This window comes from Falco biarmicus, chromosome Z (assembly GCF_023638135.1).
Source record: "Falco biarmicus isolate bFalBia1 chromosome Z, bFalBia1.pri, whole genome shotgun sequence".
Taxonomy (NCBI): domain Eukaryota; kingdom Metazoa; phylum Chordata; class Aves; order Falconiformes; family Falconidae; genus Falco; species Falco biarmicus.
Window position 1 is genome coordinate 1,420,184 of NC_079311.1, and position 19,721 is coordinate 1,439,904.

Genomic DNA, 19,721 nt, shown 5'->3' on the forward strand with positions numbered 1-19,721 from the left:
GTTACTGACCAAAAATGCTGTTTTGTATGCAGTCAGTGGGAGTTCATCATCTTTATGCTTTTTTTTTTCATCTCATTTAACATGGTCTTCTTTTCTAGCTCTGCTGGAACTTCTCCAGTTCGTCAGTTGGCTAGTGCATGGCAACCTGATATCATAATCAAAGAAATGAAAAGGAGAGCAGAATCACTGGCAGTTTTGATTTCTTATCAATATTAGGCCACTTGCTCTTTTGACGCATTCCTGTGAAAATGTGTGAAACCCAATGACTTGCTAGGGAACACATGACCAATTAAGATGGGTATCTTTAAACAGTCATCCAAACTTTTGTAGGTATGTCAAGGAAAACTTTCCATGATTAGTTTTTTTGTGCTGCATATATATTAGCGAGGCTTTTATTTTGTGCTGCATATATTGAAGAGGCTTTTTCAGTTTTAATCTGTGGATGAAAACTGCTCTGCGCCAAGCCTGGGGTTTGTATTTATTCTTTATCCAGGTCAGAAAGTAATGTTGGTGTTTGCCAAGCCTAAGCTTTCAGGATTTGAGCCAGGCTGGATCATGAAACTGGCCTACAACCCATAAGCATATTTATCAGAAGAAAGGAAAAAACCCCAGAAAACATTTGACACTTTTTTTGATTATTTGTTGTCTGTCTTATAAACTGTGAATGTTCCCCTTCCACTTCCTTGGGACTTCGTGGGGTTTGCTGTGACCTCCTCAAAGGCTGGAGTGCAATTTTCTCTTATGTTAGATCCTAATGCAGCTTCAGTGCATGATTCCAGAGTATTTTAGTGAAATTGGCACATAAAATCTTCTGAAATAAATCTTTTTGCTAAGGAAGACACCAGAAACTTGTTGAAGTCACTCTTCATAACCTCGAACAACTTACTCCTAAGTCTTGTGAACAGAAAATACTTTTTGTGTAGATAAACATTTAAAAATAGATGTTTCATCAAACCTTTTGACAAATTAATTACTGTGGACAGGAATTGTGTGCTGCTGTATTAATATAGGAAAACAAAATGCAGAGAATACTGTAACTAGACTGAGGGGTTTTGACATCTTAAGTGAAATAGAAAAGCAAATGTGGATAATTTAATTTCTTCAACATACACAGTGCAGAATTTAACATAATACAAATTTACCTCTTGTGGGAGGTGGATTTTAAAGAGGAAATAATGTAAATTGCTGATAGAGTCAGGTTTGTTCAGTAGAACAAGAAAAAGTGCAACAGGATTTTGCTCTATGGATTTCTTAGTAGCTTCTGAGGAGAGGGTCTGTCTCACACTGACATGTGATGAGACCTTTGGATCTGGTCCTGGGTGCAGCAGTTCCAAAGGTGGAAATGCTGATGCATCCTACCTGCAGGCATTGATTGCCTGTGGTTTTTTGCTTTATGAATAGGATAGATAATGACAACTACCAGTGAAAAATGCTTTAGGCTATCACCAAAGAAGAGGTATCTATGTACAAGGTATTGTCATAATTTGTCTGCAGATGTTGAGATTTATGTCTATTCGGTGCCTTTTTTCTAAATCTTTGGTAATAGTGGAAGCTATAAGAATATTAATTTTCATTATAATGCACACAGGAAAAATGTCTCAAGGTGAAACTGGATTTTGCATAACATAATCTGAAGCCAAGTACATGAACAGTGATGAAATTATATTGAAAGAAGTAATTCACTGAAACTAGCAAAGCTGGCAGGTTAACATTGTGTTTGACAGACTGTGGTAGAAGTTCTGCATCACCGGTATGTGAAGAAACTATTTGTGGAAGCAGTATGTACTAACCTCAACAGATACTGGGGAAAAACATTACTTAAAAGCAGCACCTACTAAAGCAGCTGCCCACTAAGATGATTAACGATTGGAAATACTGCTGATATTTCTAGTGTAGAAGGATTATTTCCTTCAGGAGAGAAGCAGATATTCACCGTGGAGTATTTCAGGTTATTTCACCATGGGGTCGGGATGTGGGCAGTTCCAACCAGAATCCTAATTAAAATACTGCAAAGGTTGGCATCCTAGTAGATGGGACCCTTCACCTCTCTCCTTCCCTGGAACCATAGCAAAGATGAACTTAGGAGAAATCATGCCTACTTTCCTGCTGATTTAAGCGTAATTTGTGCAGTTAGCCCCCAAACTGCTCGGTGCCAAGGGTAACACGTGATGGGAAGGACCGTTCAAAACTGCCCCTTTTAAAGATTCATTCCACATTTGCTTCTGGATACATTTCATCTGAGGCCTGGGCCAGGGGGCTGGGGCAGGGGCTGGGGCACCAGGCCTGGGGGGGCGGCCGGGGGGCTGGGGGGGGCAGCCTGGGCAGGAGGGGGCTCAGGGGGGACCTGGTCGCTCCCTACAGCTGCCTGGCAGGGGCTGCGGGCAGCGGGGGTCGGGCGCTGCTCCCGGAGAACAAGCGACAGGGCGAGAGGAAACGGCCCCAAGCTGCACCAGCGGAGGTTTACGTCGGGTAGTGGGGAAAACGTCTTCACTGGAAGGGTGACCAAGTGCTGGAACAGGCTGCCCGGGGAGGTGGTGGAATCCCCATCCCTGGAGGTGTTTAAAGCCTTATAGATATGCTTAGGGACATGGTTTTGTGGTGAACTTGGCAGTGCTAGGTTTTACGGTAGGGCTGGTAGAGCTTAAAGGTCTTTTCCAACATAAATGATTCTATGATTCAATGATTTTATTTTGTTGATCTTTCAACTCACCTAGATTTATGGACTACATTGGTAAGAGCGCCACGAAGTACAAGTCATGGACATGAATGATATTAAACTACGGACTGTATAGTCAGAGTTAAAAACTGTTCCTAGCTCCAAAACGTGTAGGAAACATATATGGGGAATAATAGAGCAGATGCAGCAATGCTAAAAAGTTCATGGAAACTGTTCAGTAGGACACTTTCTGAGATACGCCTTAAAGGTGTGATGAAACCCTTGTTCCTTGCAGATCAACATCTGCTGTCCGTGGGTCAGCACCTTTTGTTTTAGCCACCTACTAGGGTTAAACAATGGCAAAATTTCATATTGCATACTTTGGATAGTCAGTTAATGCAGGCCCAGTTTCATCTTTACATATGGACAGGTGGAGCAGGTGATGTGGGGCCCAGAAAGTTCCTGGCTGTCTCCTGGTTCTTTGCTGTAGGCAAGATAGCTTGGAGTTCATGCCTGGCTAGCACCACTGCCAGCTGTTTCAAAAGGAGACAGGATTGGAGGATTTGGGCTACCTTTTGCGGCATAGACAGCAGCAGACGCATGGGTTATCCGTAAGTGGTGACATGAACATGCAGAACCAGATAAGGTTGTATACTGGGCAACTGGAAATATGCATAAACAAGTGGGCTTTGCATGTGGAATAGTGCAGTTGTGGTGGTGGCTTAGGGTTTTGTTTGGAGTTATGTTAGGAGAGGATGTGGTGGGCAGAAAGAGAGAGGGGGAAGTGCAGAGCAGCAATAGAGCTGATGTGTTAGAAGGAGTTTGCACTGTGAGAAGTGCAGGAAACACCAATGGCACCACCAAAGTTCACCGATGCTTGGATAGCTTCTGAGTGGCTTCATCAGATCTTAGTCTATGATCATCTCCCCTTTGCAGTTTCTGTCCCAAAGTCCATGTGGCTTTGAAGGTTACAAGGAGCAAAAACAACGCTAGCCAAGGACTTGATTCTCCAAGTTCCTTCTTCTGTATTAATGCAACTGTGCAAATAAGTTTGTATTGGGCTTTTTAAAATGTTTTGTTTAGAACTTTTCTATTAAAGTTAGAAGACCAAAAAGTAACAATACTTACTGATCGCACTTGTTTGCAGCTGACATTTTTTCCTTTTTATTGAGTTTTGTAAGATCCTGAAATTAATACCGCTGTTCTGTGCAGTTTGAGTGTACTTGAGTACATTTGATCTTAGTTGTTTTCACCTTTGTGTTACTGAAAAGATCTATTCAGTGACTGTAACAACTACTGAGATTTCTTTTGCTTTCACCTTCAGTATTCACTAACTTTTCTTTAGGTTAATAATATGACATAATTACCTTAGTACCAGGAATGATACAATCCAGTGCTTTAAATGGTTGGGGGTTTGGCTGTTGCTATGCTGACTGGAAGGGAGCTGACAGATGAATTTTGAATAGATTTGCTGGTTATCTATGTAGGTATAACTTTACATTTATATAGTTTTCTGATACGCAGGTGAATACATCAAAAAATGGTTGTCATTTTCTATAATTTTAATGAAAAAAATGTGTCTAAATCCACTCAAGCTTATCTAGTGAATAGTAGCAGTTTTTAAATAACTTTTATTTTGTGACTAATCTAATTAATTTGTGCCCAACGGGCATTTTAATGATGTGTGGATGGTAACCCTTTCTACTGCATGCTGACAGTCCTGGTGCCCGCTTCGGTCACAAGTCAGTTCAGAATTGAACCGCCAAGAGCCAGCGGTGTCCTGAACACCACCATTCACCAGGTTCACAATTTGCAATGGCTCCTGGTGGTAGGCCTAGAGAAGAGGATCATATGCTTCGCTTCTGCAGATGTCTCAACACCGGTCAGTGATGACTTGCACACCTCTGCCTTCAAGAAGGGCAGTTCTTCATCTTCATTTCTGTTGTAGTGCAAGTTTCCAGCACTGCCCAGAACACTGTCACCACTTTTTGAAGTGAGAGTATAGTAATTCCCTTTGTCCTGAACTGCTCCCTGTTCCTTCCATCCCTATGCAGAAGGATTTGCTTGAGAATAGCATGGTAGATCGTAGTCGAGGAACTGAGGCAGAGGCTTCTTTTTCTGAATACTGCAAGTCCTAGTAGCTTTGGCCTGTTCAAGCCTCAGTTGCCTCAGGAAGGTCCAAGGACTCCATGTGTTATTCTCCAGCGTAACTGGCTCTGGCTTAGGGCCTAATTCTGCTGACCTGTTGCCAGAGCTACTGAATCTGGATCCTGTCTGGAGTCTACTGTAGCTCAAAACAAGTGCTGAGGGAAAGCCTTGAGGTAGAGCCAGACATCCAAATGGAAGGACGCTAAGCCAGTATATAGAGAATCGTGGGTATTCCACTCCATTCCATTGCCACAAGAAAACAACATAAACATGATTTTCTTCTAAATCAATCTGCAGATTTAAGTCTTGGACAGTGAATGTTGCTTGAGGAATTTTAGATTCTTTTTTGTTTCTGTAAAGAACAATAAATTATAAATGTTCTGTGAAGAAAGAAGGAAATACATCCTGGCTTTCTGAGCTGTTTGGTATTTCAGAATGAGGTCACAATGGAGTTAATTGATTCCCAGTTTTATTTTTAAAAACTTGTATTTTGATGGTTTAGTTATTTATTTGAAGTCTTCTACCTGAAGATGTACAATGAATCACCCACTTGGAATAAAATTCACATGTGCGTTTACGTTCAGCTAAATTCTTTTCTTACAAAACTGGAGATCTCTGTTTTAGGCTCAAGGCATCAACATTAGGTACTGACGGTGTGGATCTGAGTGAACATGTTGCTTATTCTCCTCAACAAGCTAATTACTACTTAAAAATTTATGAAATTCTGAGGACCACAGAAGTTTGTGGAGTGATCTCTGGAGCTTTTCCTTTTTCCTGTCTTGCTTTTTTTATTCTTTTTGCAGCTAACTTAAAACTGTCTCTGTAGGCTTCTTTCTGTTTTCCTTCCACCTTACTGAGACATCTTTCGCTTAATGTTACTTCGATAAAGACTCCACTGTGTTAATATATAATTTTCATTGTGACTTTCATTGCTGCAATTAAGTGGCTAATTGAATGGTTTATAATGTGTATGCCTAATGGCTTCTGCAAGAGGTTAACTGTGAAAGGCATAGAAAATTAACACACAAAATGTTGCCGATGTTACCTTTTACTGAGTAAAGCCTCAGAGATTTTGTTTACTTTGCTGCTTATGGGCAGCGAAACTCCTGAAGATGTTGTAATATGAAACTTCCTTTGCCATTGAATCCTAGATGTCAGCTGCAGTGTAATATGCCATGCTTCAAAAAACTTCCATGAAATGTAAGCATAGAAAATACATTCGGGTTTTGGGGTCTAACCTGCTGTAGAACATGTAAGACTGCGGTTAAAATTTTCTGTTCCTTCTTATCCTTCCAAAAATATAGAGCAGCAATTTGGATTTTTTTTATTGTCTTTCATAAAAATACAGCAAAACTAATACTATCCTGCAAGAATACCTCTAATGGGTTTGTCACAGAATAAAGAGAAGTTTAATCTGCCTTTGCTATTTACAGTAATTCACAGGCTTTAACAAAGCCTTATGCCAAAAAATAGTAAAGTACTGCTCATATGGAAGGGTGCTTCCAGCTGTCCCCTGGACTCTGCACCAAGTGAAATGGAAAGCAAAAGCAGCACAATATAAGATCAAATCTAACAGAAGCTTAGAAAAATGTAAAGTTCTCAAGTCTGTCTTCAGTTACCAATTTTTTAAAAAAGTCAGTGTTTTAATATAAGACTTTTGTTATTATTAAAATAATGTAGTCAGTTTATCATATTGTATTTATGACAGAGCTACAGCAGAATGAGAAGAGAAAGAAGCAATAACGTGAATGTAGGAAAAAAAATTTCTTGTTTGTTTTTAAAACTATTGATTTGTAAGTAAATACTGATGACTAAAAAAAAAAAAGTTGTCTTTACAAGGTGTGTGGGAAAATGCTGCATTCGCATAGCTTTGTTTTCAGACAGCTGGGGTTGTAAATGTGTGTGCTGTATACCTTCCCGCCTTCTTGTCACCCCCGTGGTAAAAAAAACAAATAGCTTATTTGAACAATCTCTGTTGACTAGTCGAGCCTGTAAAATACTGCTCTTAAGAAGGAACCTTTCTTGTGTCAGCCTTCTCTGTGTTTAAACTAGTATCCTCCTCTATTTCTTTACCACTTCTGAAATCTACCACTCTCCTCTTTCTGTGTCATACTCACATTCCTTCTGTAATCTGCTTGATTACAGGCCCTGTACATTTTTGGTCTGGTCCTGTTATTTTTTTCCATATGGAAGGGAGACCTTGACGTTAATGAGACAGGCAAAGATTCTTCATCTTTCTGAAACTGAGCGCTGACCCAAGGAGGTGTCTGTATTAGTTATGATGGGCAAGATTGTATTCTACTGATCTTGCAGAATTTCAGCAGTCTTAAGTGGTCATATTTGAAAGTCTATATAGGTGCCTTTCCTTTTATTACACATAAGTGTCCTATGAGGTTTCAGTTTACCAAAGTTACTCATACCATATTTGAATTTTCGCTGCAGCCATTAACTTCAATATGTGTTTTTTTCCGCACAGGATTTAACAATTCTGAACGCATGTGCGACAAAGAGTTCATAATACGCAGAGCGGCCACGAATCGAGTCCTAAATGTCTTGCGCCACTGGGTCTCCAAGCATTCTCAGGTATTCTCCTTCTGCACCTTTCTCCTCTCCAACTGCAGTAAGTCTATGTTCTCCCTACAAAGTATTTTTTAAGCAGTGCTGCTGTGGAGTGTTGCAGAGGTCAAACAGCCTGAAAACTCAGTGCTAGAAGGATAATATGGAAAATTAGCTTGTAAAAAGATACTGTTAAGCAAGTGAGTAATCCTTCATCTAGCCTTGCAAAGCTCTCCTGAAAATACCCAGTTATGACATTATTCCTGGTAACATTGTGTGTGAGCGCTTTACTGGTGTAATGTGTGTTGAAATACATACTGAGCAGGTTGGATTAACCGTTCATGCTACAGGCAGCGTGGTTCCGTTACTTTGACTGTGTTAAAATACTTGTGTTTGCATACAGATGTTTGTTTATTTGTTGTGAATCGCACATGGAAAGATACACCGGTCCTGTTGATCCCTCTACAACCAAGACAGGAGTGTGGGTCTGATACATAAACATAAAACTGTATTGACAGAGAAGGGAAAAAAAGAAGTCTGAGTAGCTAGCAGAAGTTTGCAGATAGAAATGGCCTTTAAGCTGCCAGGTGAGACAAATGTTGGCAGATTTTGGCATGTATGTAGAAGTCTAACAGGAGAATTAGTGAAAGAAACAAAGGAGGAAAGGAGAGAAAGAGGAGTAGAGAGAAAGAAAGGAGGGAGGAAGGAAGGAAGGAGGGAGGGAAAGAGAAAGAGTGAGAGCATTTTGGAAGCCAATGGAAGATTTTTGTACGCCTTGTATAGATGATACTTCACAGCGGTTGTAGATTGCTTTGTCACTACATGCTGGTAATCAAGACCACTTGATCTAAAAAGGGTTTATTGAACAGCTAATTGCAGCGATGTCAAACTGTCCTATGTTAAACTCAGTTCCCTTTTTTCCATGTAATGGGTTTAATTTCCATAGAGCTTAAGTTTGCTAGAGAATCAAGTCAGTAAGAAATGCCTAAGTGGGAAAATTGGCTGTGTTTGAAAAGCTGAACAGCCCAGATGAAATTAATAAAACCTCTCCTGGTATCATGGGAATGATTACACATTTTGAGTTATTGGAAACAATCTATGTAGACCAAGATTTCTTTGACTACTTGTTAAATAAAAATTGTTGCATGACAAAATCTTGAGCTGGAACTGGAACAGCAGAAGTCTGTTATTACTGTTGTAGAGTACAGTACATGCTTAGTGTGTCCTTGCTGCAGTTTGTGTTAAGTGACTGCTCTGAGTTGAGTTGACCCTCTAGGCTAATTAAAAGATGGTTAATTAATGTAATTGTGAAAATTTTGGGAGTCATCAGACTTTTGTCTACAGTAGGGATCTACAACTAGTTACACTGAAGTTTAAGTTTCAGAGCTGACCCTGATGGTGCTGTGATGATTCTCTATCATAAGTACAAAGTAACTATGAAGAGTGCAAGTGTACTCTGTCATTCTAGCAATTTACCAAAAATATACTTTCTCTCCTTAAAAATAAAAGCGATCTTTGCTTCCATTTCAAAAGTACCCATGATGTACAAAACTATAATATTGTCCTGAATACTACTACACCTAATTTTGCATGATGTTTACAATTAGTATTCTTTTAAAAATATTAAGAGGACAAAGATAATACATAATAGTTCAACACTGCATTTTCAAAGGGGAAGCTGTTATCCGGACTCCCTTGTCTCTCACTGCCTTTTACTTTTTCCATGGCAACAGTGGCAGATTTTAATTCTCTAGCTCTCTTAAGCCAGTATTCCAATTTAGCAGATATTTTAAAATGCAACAGCTTTGGCACCAAAAGTAACAAATGCTACAGCAACAGAGCATGTAATCAGCACTTTGTGGTGTTTACTTGTGAAGCTAGGGAGAGAGAAAGGACAGAAGACCTAAGCAAACCAGAAATGTCTGACTAGTTTCTGCCAAAAAAATATGGGACAGGACTGCTTTAAGGAAGACAAGTGAAGAATTACTGTCTGGCCAAATAGCATGTAATGTTGGCAGTAAAGATGTATAGTCCTGGGAGAGCAGTAGCTCAGAGCCTCATTTTACAGTAACAACACAAACTGCAAGCCAGAGAACCTTTAGCCACCAGTGTCTGGTGAAGAAATGCTTATTAGATTTCCAAAATGACAAAAGAATATAAGCATTAAAATTCTATGAGATCAACAGACCTGCCAAAAACTTTATTACATTTTAAGGTATTTGCATCATTCTCTGGCCACTTAGTGCATTTGAGCAACCTTCACCTTCATCAGCAGCCAAGGACAGGTTTTATTCTCTTAAAAAAAAAAAAAAAGTTAACAAAATAAATTGGCTTTGAATTTGCTTTTGCTGCAGAAACTGCCAGCACAAAATACGCAATTTCTGTCCTCCGTGGGAGAAGGTTCTCCCATTGTCTGGTAGACTCTTCTCCTTGCGATGTGCCTGAGATCCTTCTGGTCATTGCTAGCATGACTATAAAAGGTGACCTACTGCACACGTTTTTTTCTGCCAAAATGCTATTTCCTTATTAATAGAAACAAAGAAAAGCAAAGACGCTATATGAGGAAACTGCAGGGCTTTCTTTAGTTCTCTTTTTATGGTGCCGGATGCTACTACAGGTGTGCTTAGTGTTGTAGCGTGTGAATAATTCTGCAGCATAAGTAACTCTGGTTTTATGCTTTCTGATCCACAAACAACATTCAGGCCTCTACATGTTATTTGTCTGCCTAAATTATTGTACTGATTTATTGTGCTGTAATGCCCAGAGCACATGAGGTGCTGCACAGTACCTAAGAATGTGCTTCATTCAGAAATGTGTGCAACGTAAAGACAGTAATGTACAACCATATGTTAAAAGTGCTCTTACATGTATCATCCCACCTAGTTAGTCCCTACCCTCTACCCCTTCCCTCTGGATCCCTTTGGCTTCCTTCAGTGTGCTGCTCTCAAGTGTATAATAACATGGGTCAGGGTTAGTGCACGAACTGAGGGATAGAGAAATCTTCCAAACAAATGGTTCAGAGCCTTATTTTTCCTCATTTTTCTCTAGCAAATCCAGGGTTTGGAGGAGCTTTCCTCTGCTGGGTTATGGAATGAATTGACCTCCTACAGTATCTTGCAACTGTGTCAAAACCACAGTTGTGGATGGTTTAGTGTTGTGGGTTGTTTTGTTTTTAAAGCATGTATTTTTTAAAATTTATCTGAGTATTTAATCTGACAGTATTTAATATGTAAACTTGTCTGTTGCCAGAAAACAGAATCAACAATTGTTAAAATTAACAATTCAGCCTATTCAGTGAAGATATGCTTTCATAAAACAGTTTTGTTATCTTGAAATCATACTAAACAATGCTTAGAAAAAGAAATAATTATTTTTTGAAACTTGGGTCGTACACTGTAAAAGCCTCACTCAAATTCCAAGTAAATATATAGTGGTAGTGCCAGATCTGCAGCCCTGTCAGGAAGGCAGAAGGAGCTAATTAATGTCTCCAGGAGCTCACAAGGCACAGATTAAAATTTGGAAAAAAACATCCTGGCCTAATGTGACACATTTTGTTTTTACCACACTGAGCAAGAGGAATCAAACCTGTATTGCTCATCAGCCAACACCAGCACAGCATGAAAGATGGCTTGTTTAGGTTTCCCAGATTTTATTATTTACATTTTTCTTCTTTTCCTTCCCTATCCCTCCTCTTTTTTTCTCCTATACTTCTGTCTTTTTCATTCAGCTACCTACAAGCCAACAAAGCTTTCTTTTTGCCCAAAATAACAGCAGAATGTTCAAGTTTACATTTCATTTTTAAAATGTAATTGAGAGGAAGAGCGTAGGATTCTCCCATTGTAAACAACGAAAACACAAATAACGAGGCAAACAGTCATTGTGAAGACAAGGGTGTTGATGAGAACAGAAGGGGCTCACAGGGATAGTACTCCCACTGACTTCTGCAGTGATGGAAAAGTAGGAAGGGAAAGGAAAGCCAAGAGGAGGAAGTCTTGGTGTGATTTTCATTATCCCAGTGAGGTCTTGCAGCTTCATTTTCTGTTTAACAGTACTTTCTTGTCTTTTAATCTAAACACTTCATGTTACAAAACCAAGCTTTTTCTGCTTCTGTGGCGAGCAAATTGAAATGGAGCTTGTCCAAGGAGAAAGCTTTCACATCTGCTGATGGAGAGAGAAGCTGGTTTCTCCAGACCTCCCAGTCGTGAATGACAGCTGGGTGCTTATTCCCATTGGCTTCTTTGAAGATCTTAGCTGGAGTGAATTGGCAGATACTAACCCTCCTGCAAACTAGATGGCTGCCAGACAGTGTCAGAGAGTTACGAGGTTACCACAAGACTTGGGGAGACCATGGCTTGAAATTTGAAAGTATAGCATCCTGGCTTGTGTCTGAAACACTGCAGCACACTGCAGCCAGCAGGATGAGGGCAGTGACTGTGCCCCTGTGCTCGACACTGGTCAGGCCACACCTGGAATCCTGTGTTCAGTTTTGAGCCCCTCACTTCAAGAGGGATGTAGAGGGGCTGGAGCATGTCCAAAGACAGGCAATGGAGCTGGGGAGGGGGCTGGCAGCTGAGGGGTGTTTGGTCTGGAGAGGAGGAGACTCAGGGGGACCTGATCGCTCCCTACAGCTGCCTGATGGGCTGTGGGCGGGTGGGTGTTGGTCTCTTCTCCCAAGTATCAAGCAACAGGACAAGAGGAAACAGCCTCAAGTTGTGTCAGGGGAGGTTTAGATTGGGTATTAGGAAAAACATCTTCATGGAAGGGGTGGTCAAGCATTGGACCAGGCTGCCCGGGGAGGTGGTGGAATCAGCATGCCTGGAAGCATTTAAAAGCCGTGTAGATGTGGTGCTTAGGGACATAGTTTGGTGATGGACCTGGCAGTACTGGGTCAATGGTTGGACTTCATAATCTTAAAGGTCTTTTCAGACCAGAACGATTCTATGATCTCACACCTGGTGCATGCTTTGCTCCAGCTGTGAAGTAAGTGATTTTCTTGCTCATACTGATGAAGCCGTGTTAGGTTTTCAACACAAGGTTTTGCAGATGTAGTTATTGAGTATCACTTAGGGATTATGGAGGACACGTGTATACAAAGACTTGTTCAAGCAAAGATGATTTCAGTTAGTTAAAAATAGCGTACATGAATTGGTCAATTCCATTTGGTATCTTGGAATAAAAAGTAAGCTAAAAATTGCTTTATATGACCCCCACTTGTTTCATGTTTAATGCCATAGAGTAATGAATATGATGGCTGTCAAAGTTACAGTAAGTTTATTGTAGAAATGTGAACAAATTACAGTTATGCCAACATACTGGTTGATAGCAAAATATGCTGCATTATAACTACATTTCAAATAACTGTGACCTGTGGCCTCTGCCTTGAAACAGCAAAGAAATTTCTGGGGTTCTTTCTGAAATAAAGAGGCACCATGATGCAAATAGTGAATTGAAGAAACAGAGAGGTTGCCCCAGAGAGAGGCAGGGCAAGAGAGCCCTGAGTGAGCCTTCCAGCATGCTGTTGGTCACTTAGTGAAGAAGTCCAGTTCGCATAAACTTACGCCCTTTGCAGAATACAGTTATGCATTGAATAGTAATGCACTTAATTGCAGCTACGCTCTGTCCAAACATTGCGGAAGTGTAAGGGTTTGCTATACCATGACCCTTCAGGGAACATGAGTCACCCCCAGAACAGCAGCCAAGCTTGCATTCAGTCAAACTAATTAGGAGTACTCTGCACCCACTTCTGCTGAAGCCTGACAGGTCCTTCTTCACTGAGGTCTTTCTGCAAAGCTGATGAATGTACTGCATCCCAGGACTTGGAGGCAGGGATGTCACATTTCTTATCTGTCCTGAACGCTTTAATCTGACAATACATAATGGCTGGATTCTTCTTTAAAGGTTTCTTTGTACTACAGGATTACACAGGGCTTAGATAAGCAGTGGTTTGCATGTATGTGCTGAAAATTACTCAGTCATGCTATTAACATAGCTTGCACTTTTAACCTGATTATATTCCATCAGGAGTGACAGGCTAACACTGATACTGTACAATCAGGACTGGCACTCTCTCCCAAATGCTGACCAACTCTTTGCACTTGAAACAAACTCAAAGACAAAGCTGTTGTCCTTTCCTTGCTTCTTGAAGTAAGCTAGACTTATTTCAAGTTCTGGGATGAATTTCCTTGATAGACAGTTATATCATTTATCTCTGCCTTCCACATGTGTAAATGCTCTGTTGCAGGTGAGTTTATAAACATTTCCCACAGCACAATTATATGTGATATAGTTAGTGTGCTTTTATGCTGGAAAATTAAATATTGTTGTAGAGGACTGCAACACTAAATTAACTTCAATTAACTCTGATAGAGTTTGATCTGCTGTGTTGTGGTGTAACTCTTGCTGGCAACCCAGCACCACGCAGCCGCTTGCCCACTCCCCCTCACCCAGAGGGATGGGGAGGAGGATCAGAAAGGAATGTAAAACTCCAGGGTTGAGGTAAGAACAATTTCACAGGTAAAGCAAAAGCCACGCAAGCCAAGCCAAGCAGGGAATTCCTTCCCCACTCCCCACGGGCAGGCAGGCTCAGCCATCCCAGGGCAGCCGGGCTCCATCACGTAACGGGTACTCGGGAAGACAAACGCCATAATGCCAAATGTCCCCCCTTCCTTCTCCTTCCCCCAGGGTATATACTCAGCATGACGTCCCACGGTATGGAATCCCTCTCTGGCTGGCTTGGGTCACCTGTCCTGGCTGTGTCCCCTCCCCATGTCCCGTGCCCCCCCAGCCCTCTGGCTGGCAGGGCCCAGGAAACTGAAAAGCCCTTGGTTTAGTAGAAACATCACCCAGCAACAACTAAAACCGTCACTGTCCTGTCAACGCTGTTCTCACATCAGAGCCAAAACACAGCACTGTACTAACTACTGAGAAGAAAATTAACTCCATCCCAGCTGAAACCAGGACAGGTATACAAGACTAAGAGTCACTCCACTGATGCCATTGAAATAATTATCTCTTTACACTTTGGCATGAGAGTGGATATATTAAAATTGTAGGGCGAAACTCGTGTATTTAAAAATATTCTAAATTCCTTGTAAACAATCTTTCAGTAGATTTGTCTTCCCTCCTGCACCTACCACTTCCTTCCCTCCCTCCAGTGTTTTCTGTAGTCCTTATCACTGATGTGCTCAAATATAAATTAGGTTCTTCAGTTTTAGCTCCCTTTTATTTGTCTGGGTTATTCGATGTTTCTTCACGTTGTTTAGATGAGGAATATTTCCTCTCACTTAGGAAGATTTAAGGAAAGATGGGAGGAAAAACTTCTACTGTTTCTCTGAGCCCGTGTCAAAACTTGAAAATTATATTCTCTGTGTAAACCGCCGATAGTAAATCTACATATTTCTAGTTGTACCTCACCAGCATAGCTAAGTTTCCTTTTTCTTGCTTTCTGCTCCTTCTGCTGCAGTCTCTTTTCTTCTGGTCAGTGATTCCAAGTCCATCATCCCCTCTTACTTTTTTTTCACTCAGGTGAAATAGGTTGCTTTTGAAGCACTTCTCATACTGCAGCACAGCTTTCCTATCTTCTCCTGGCAAGGGAATGTGCTTGCACTTTAAAAAGAGAACATTGCTGTCTAATTCTGTGCATGACAGAGATAAACAGACTGGTTATGTCTACTTAAAATGTAATCATGCTGACTTTGGTGCTCTGTAGTTACAAAGCAGGCCTTTGCTTTCATAGTGCAGGGGGGTAAGAGCAAAATTATTACACTTCTTTCTGTTGCTATAGTCTTCTACTGCTGGAAACTTCAATAAATGGTACTGAACATGGTGCATGGTGCTTTTGGTCAGTTGGGAACTTCATACGTCCTATTCTTATCCTACGATTTCCTTTTTCCCATTACTGGCAGTAATGGACTTAAAAATAAAAGTTTAAATTTTGCTTGGAAATCTTCATTAATTTCTCTGCTTAACTCAAAGGAAAATCTGAATAAGAACCACAAATCTTTAGGTTAACATGGACTCCAAAATATGAGGTATGTGGCCTCTCACAAAGAATTAGACCTCTGTGAAACTGAAATGTGCCTGCTGGAAAATGGAGCGGTTCTTGCCTGCCTGCCTGTATTCCTTCTGTGATACGTAAATCTCAGCTGAAAGTCTCTTAGAACGTTGAGGTGGTCTAAGATGTGCAGCAATTTAAATGTAAGCCAGGATAGCAGGTTTACTCCAGCTTGCCAGCCTTCAGTGCTGAGGATGGTGGCAGGGTCTTGCTGCAAGTCCTTCCAATGGCTGGAAGAAATAGTGAAACATATTAACAGGTGATACAACAGAAAAATGTCACAAAAGTGGTCTAAAAATTCCTGTCGAGGTGTGGTACATGTGTATATAATATATCTACATATAGATCTATGTGTGCCCATACTATATGAATATATATTCATATATAACGCCCATAATACAAATAGATATAATCTGCTTGTATTTATTATTATACGTATTATTATAAATTATATTTGGAATTGGTTGCTAAGTATTTTGGTGTTTATATAATTCTCATGTTAACCTTTCTACATAGTTAAGTATATGTACATGTTTAAGTGCAATGATTTCCCTAGATTTTTTGTATATTGCTCATCACACCGGAATCTCAGTACCCCCTAATCATGAACTTCAATGGAAAAATAGAAGAGCTCTCCAGTTTTCTTCCAAATCCCACCTTTTTTCATTATTTTTTTTTCTACTCACATTGTAAGAAGCAGCTGGCACATTGCTATAAAAAAAAGAGTACCTCCAGGCACAAAGAGAATTTGAGCAGTAAGACAACAGCTGCAGAAATTGCATGGACATAGGGCCAGGTCTGTCCCATGGGAAGGTTGTGCTGTGGGTTGCGGTCAGGCTGGTGTGGAGGAGTGACTGCCTGGGAGTGAAGGAATCACACAAACCCATCCATCCTCTGTCTATAGTCCCTAACCAGTCCCTGTCATCCATCGTAGTTCGGGGTGGCTATGCTGATAGAGGGTCTAGGGCTTCTCATTTTTCTGAGGTTAGAGAAGTGAGTCTTTCCACTATCAACTTTCTTCCAAAGCAAAGCCAGTGTAATTGAAGAGGAAAATAGCCCTAACGCTAGGAACTAAGTTTTTGTATAGTTTGCCAACAATATGAGTTTCCCCAGTGATTCCAGGACTACTGTCTTGTAGAGGTTACTCAACAGACACCTTTTGCTATTAACATACAATGTATCAATTCTCATCACTTAGAAGAATTAGTTTGTAAACATGCAAAAAATGGAAATGCCTTTGTTTTTACCGAGTCTGATATTCATAGGTGAGGTTGCCCCATCCTGTTTAGAAAAGAAACAACTTTTAAGTCTAGACTTTTTTGGTCATAGCTGCAATAAAGAAGTCTCGAGGAAAAATACCATGTAATGAAAATAATCAACCAATTATGGTTTGAAAAGCATACTTGGAGATAAAATCCTTATCATGTTGTTGTGATCTGTCCATTTACAGTGGCAGGTAGAGAATTTTACCCAACATGCTGAATGGGGATGTTAGACTTGTCAGCTCTTGGGTACCTTTTCTGTTCTTTTATGGTATTTCTGTAGCACAACTAGCAAAGATACCAGACTTCTTTTATACAGTGTCCACCATCGAGCCATAGGACAGACAATACTAATATTAATTACACTGGTTGCTTAAGCTTGTGCAGACTCAAGGTTTCTCCTTTAACTAAATTTTGATAGTTTCATATTCCAGTGGTTGTATTTTAAAAATCATTGGAGCTAACCATACTGTCATTAGTTTAGTTACATTCCTCATGGTTTCACTAATTAGTCCCATCTCCACACCCTAAATAAATAAATAAAAATATCTGTCTTCTTTTGCAAACATGCTAAAACAGTTCCTAAAGAAGGCATTTTTAACAATGGCAATAGAAAATGTATTTATAAAACAAACACGATGAGTACCCAGAACTGTGAGGTATATGCCTGATACCCCACCCAAACTCTAACACTCCATGGCTTCCTGTTCTCCAGCATCCTCTAATACAGACAACCATCACAAAAAACTAAGACACGTATGCTAAGACACATATGCTAATTGGTGTCAACATATGAATTATCTGTGGCTAATGGCTCAGGTGAGAGGACTTTAGAAGAATGAAAAGGGGATGCTTGTAAAAGGAGAGAAGTGCCCAGGGCATTGCTGGCAGACAGCAGCAGGGTATTCCTAAGTGCTGACATTTTGAGCAATAAACTTTCTCAAAAAGTGCTATAAACGTGGCTGTGACACCACCTTCCTTAACGAACATGAATTCTTGCCTTCATCTTAAGTATTTAGTTCCTTTAGGAATTAAGCATCACTTTCCTTTTTAACTTTGGGGGCACTCTGATGGTCCCACATCCCCTGAAGTGAAACCCATGGTGCGATGGTGTGTGTCTTCACTGGGGTGGTTCTCCCCAGAGGCACCCATCTCCTGGCATCTTGTCAATTTAAGAGCCTGTCACAACAGAAGGGGTTGTAGCTGGTTTATTTGGGAAAATGAAACACACAGACCTTGCAGGGAGGTGCCAAGTATTTCCCATTTTCTGTAACTTCATGGCTTCTGTTGCCATGGAAGGCTCCCAGGGGCTTGCAGCAAACATGGTCCTGCTTGCAAGCAACTGTGGGTTGCCAAGGAAGATCTGTGATGCAGTAGATGACTGAAGGTTTTGGGTTTAGTTTTCTTATTGAAATGCTAGCTTTGACCTAAATAGAAACATTTTTGGAGCCTACTCCAAGAGTTGCCTGTACATTCCCACCTTAAAGCTTGTACATTGTTCTATTATTTGATTTTCCCCAGTATCAGAGATCAACAGTGTGTTTGTGTTCTTGAATTGCAGCCCTGTGTCAGGTATCAGTCTGCCTCAGAAGTAATTAAGATGCTGAAGCCCTTAAGTGCAGTGCCAGGGAGCACTAGTCTGATTTATCAAGCTTATTAGGTTGAGTACTCCACTACCTGGAAGAAAAAAAAGCAGACCTTTCCAAAAGGATGAGTATGAGATAAGAATTGCCGGAATGGGAGGCTGATAAACAGACAAACTCGAGAAGAGTGAAAAAAACCCCAGTGTCCAGCCTTGCTAGGCAGCGGTCTCAGTAGTGCAGTTACATAGTTTTTCTGCTTTTATAGTCATCACTGGAGAATTTTTGTGGGTATTGGTGAGATGCAGTTCTTACTTCAGAAGAGAAAGGTTAAGTGATTTGCCCATTTCCACACAGAAGATAAAGGTCGGAAGAGGAAATATATTACAGCCTTTTGTTTCTCTAAATATTTTCAAACCTAATAGCAAAAAATCCTTCAAACAAACTCACAAAAGTATACTCTTTCAGTTATTTGGCCAACATTGTTAAGACAAAAGGAGGTAAAATTGTTTTCCTTTGTAGGATTTTGAGCTGAACAATGAGCTGAAAATGAATGTGTTAAATTTGCTGGAAGAAGTTTTGAGAGACCCTGACCTTCTGCCACAAGAAAGAAAAGCTACTGCAAATATACTGAGGTAAATACATTTCTAGTAGTTTAGTATGTTAACTGCAGCATGTGAAATAATTAGGGGATCATGTACCATAGAATTCACAGCATTTGGTTTTTCTCCAGAGTTTTTAATTTGGAAGGATTACTAAGTGTTTTATTAGCTATAAAACAGAGCGTGTTTTAAGTTTCATGCATAAAAATACCTGTATTAGAAAACTTTGATGCAGAGCAGCTTGCAGCCATGGGTTCAGTCTTTATGCAGCAGGGAAAAATGCTGTCCAGTAAAGCCACGACACCACTCACTGTGATACCTTGAGGAACTTCTGCCTCAGTAATGAGCCATCCACTCTGCTCAGCGGACAAGAGGCCGTTGATAGCCTAATGTGTCATGACATCCTAACAAGACCGTGCTTGCACCTTCCTTTGTGTTGGCATCACATCCAAAGTTCTTTGGGTAGCTTACAGGGAGGAATTCTTGTATTAGTCCCATGAAATGAAAGATCTTTAAGCTTCTGCATTAACTATTTAAGTCAGGGTTAGAACACCTTATTTTGTTACTTAGGGTTGGTATTACAGAGTTAAGTGTCTTGTCATGCCAGAAAGACAAATCTTCGTATGCATTTATCAGTGAAAATAATTGCATCTACTAAAAATGAGTGTTTTATAGCCACTGATTTTCATGTAAATTGTCCTACATTGCTAAGGAGCAGTAAACATTTAAAGACTAGGCAGTGTTTAAAATACGATACGATGAAAAAACACAGATAAGTCTGTGATGTGCTGTGTTAGTATTTTTGTAAATATTCTGCTGGAAACCCAATAAGGGTGCAATAAATGCAGTATGTCTGAATTTTCT

At 40.3% G+C, this 19,721-nt stretch overlaps 1 protein-coding gene across 2 annotated transcripts in view; it reads left to right on the forward strand.

The window, feature by feature from the left end:
• Positions 1-19,721, forward strand: part of RASGRF2 (Ras protein specific guanine nucleotide releasing factor 2) — a 132,029-nt gene that overhangs the window by 91,770 nt on the left and 20,538 nt on the right. For both annotated transcript variants that reach the window (XM_056325294.1, XM_056325295.1), the window contains exons 18-19: positions 7,281-7,387; positions 18,778-18,890. In XM_056325294.1, the coding sequence (XP_056181269.1) occupies positions 7,281-7,387; positions 18,778-18,890 (220 nt within the window). The remainder of the gene's footprint in view (positions 1-7,280; positions 7,388-18,777; positions 18,891-19,721) is intronic.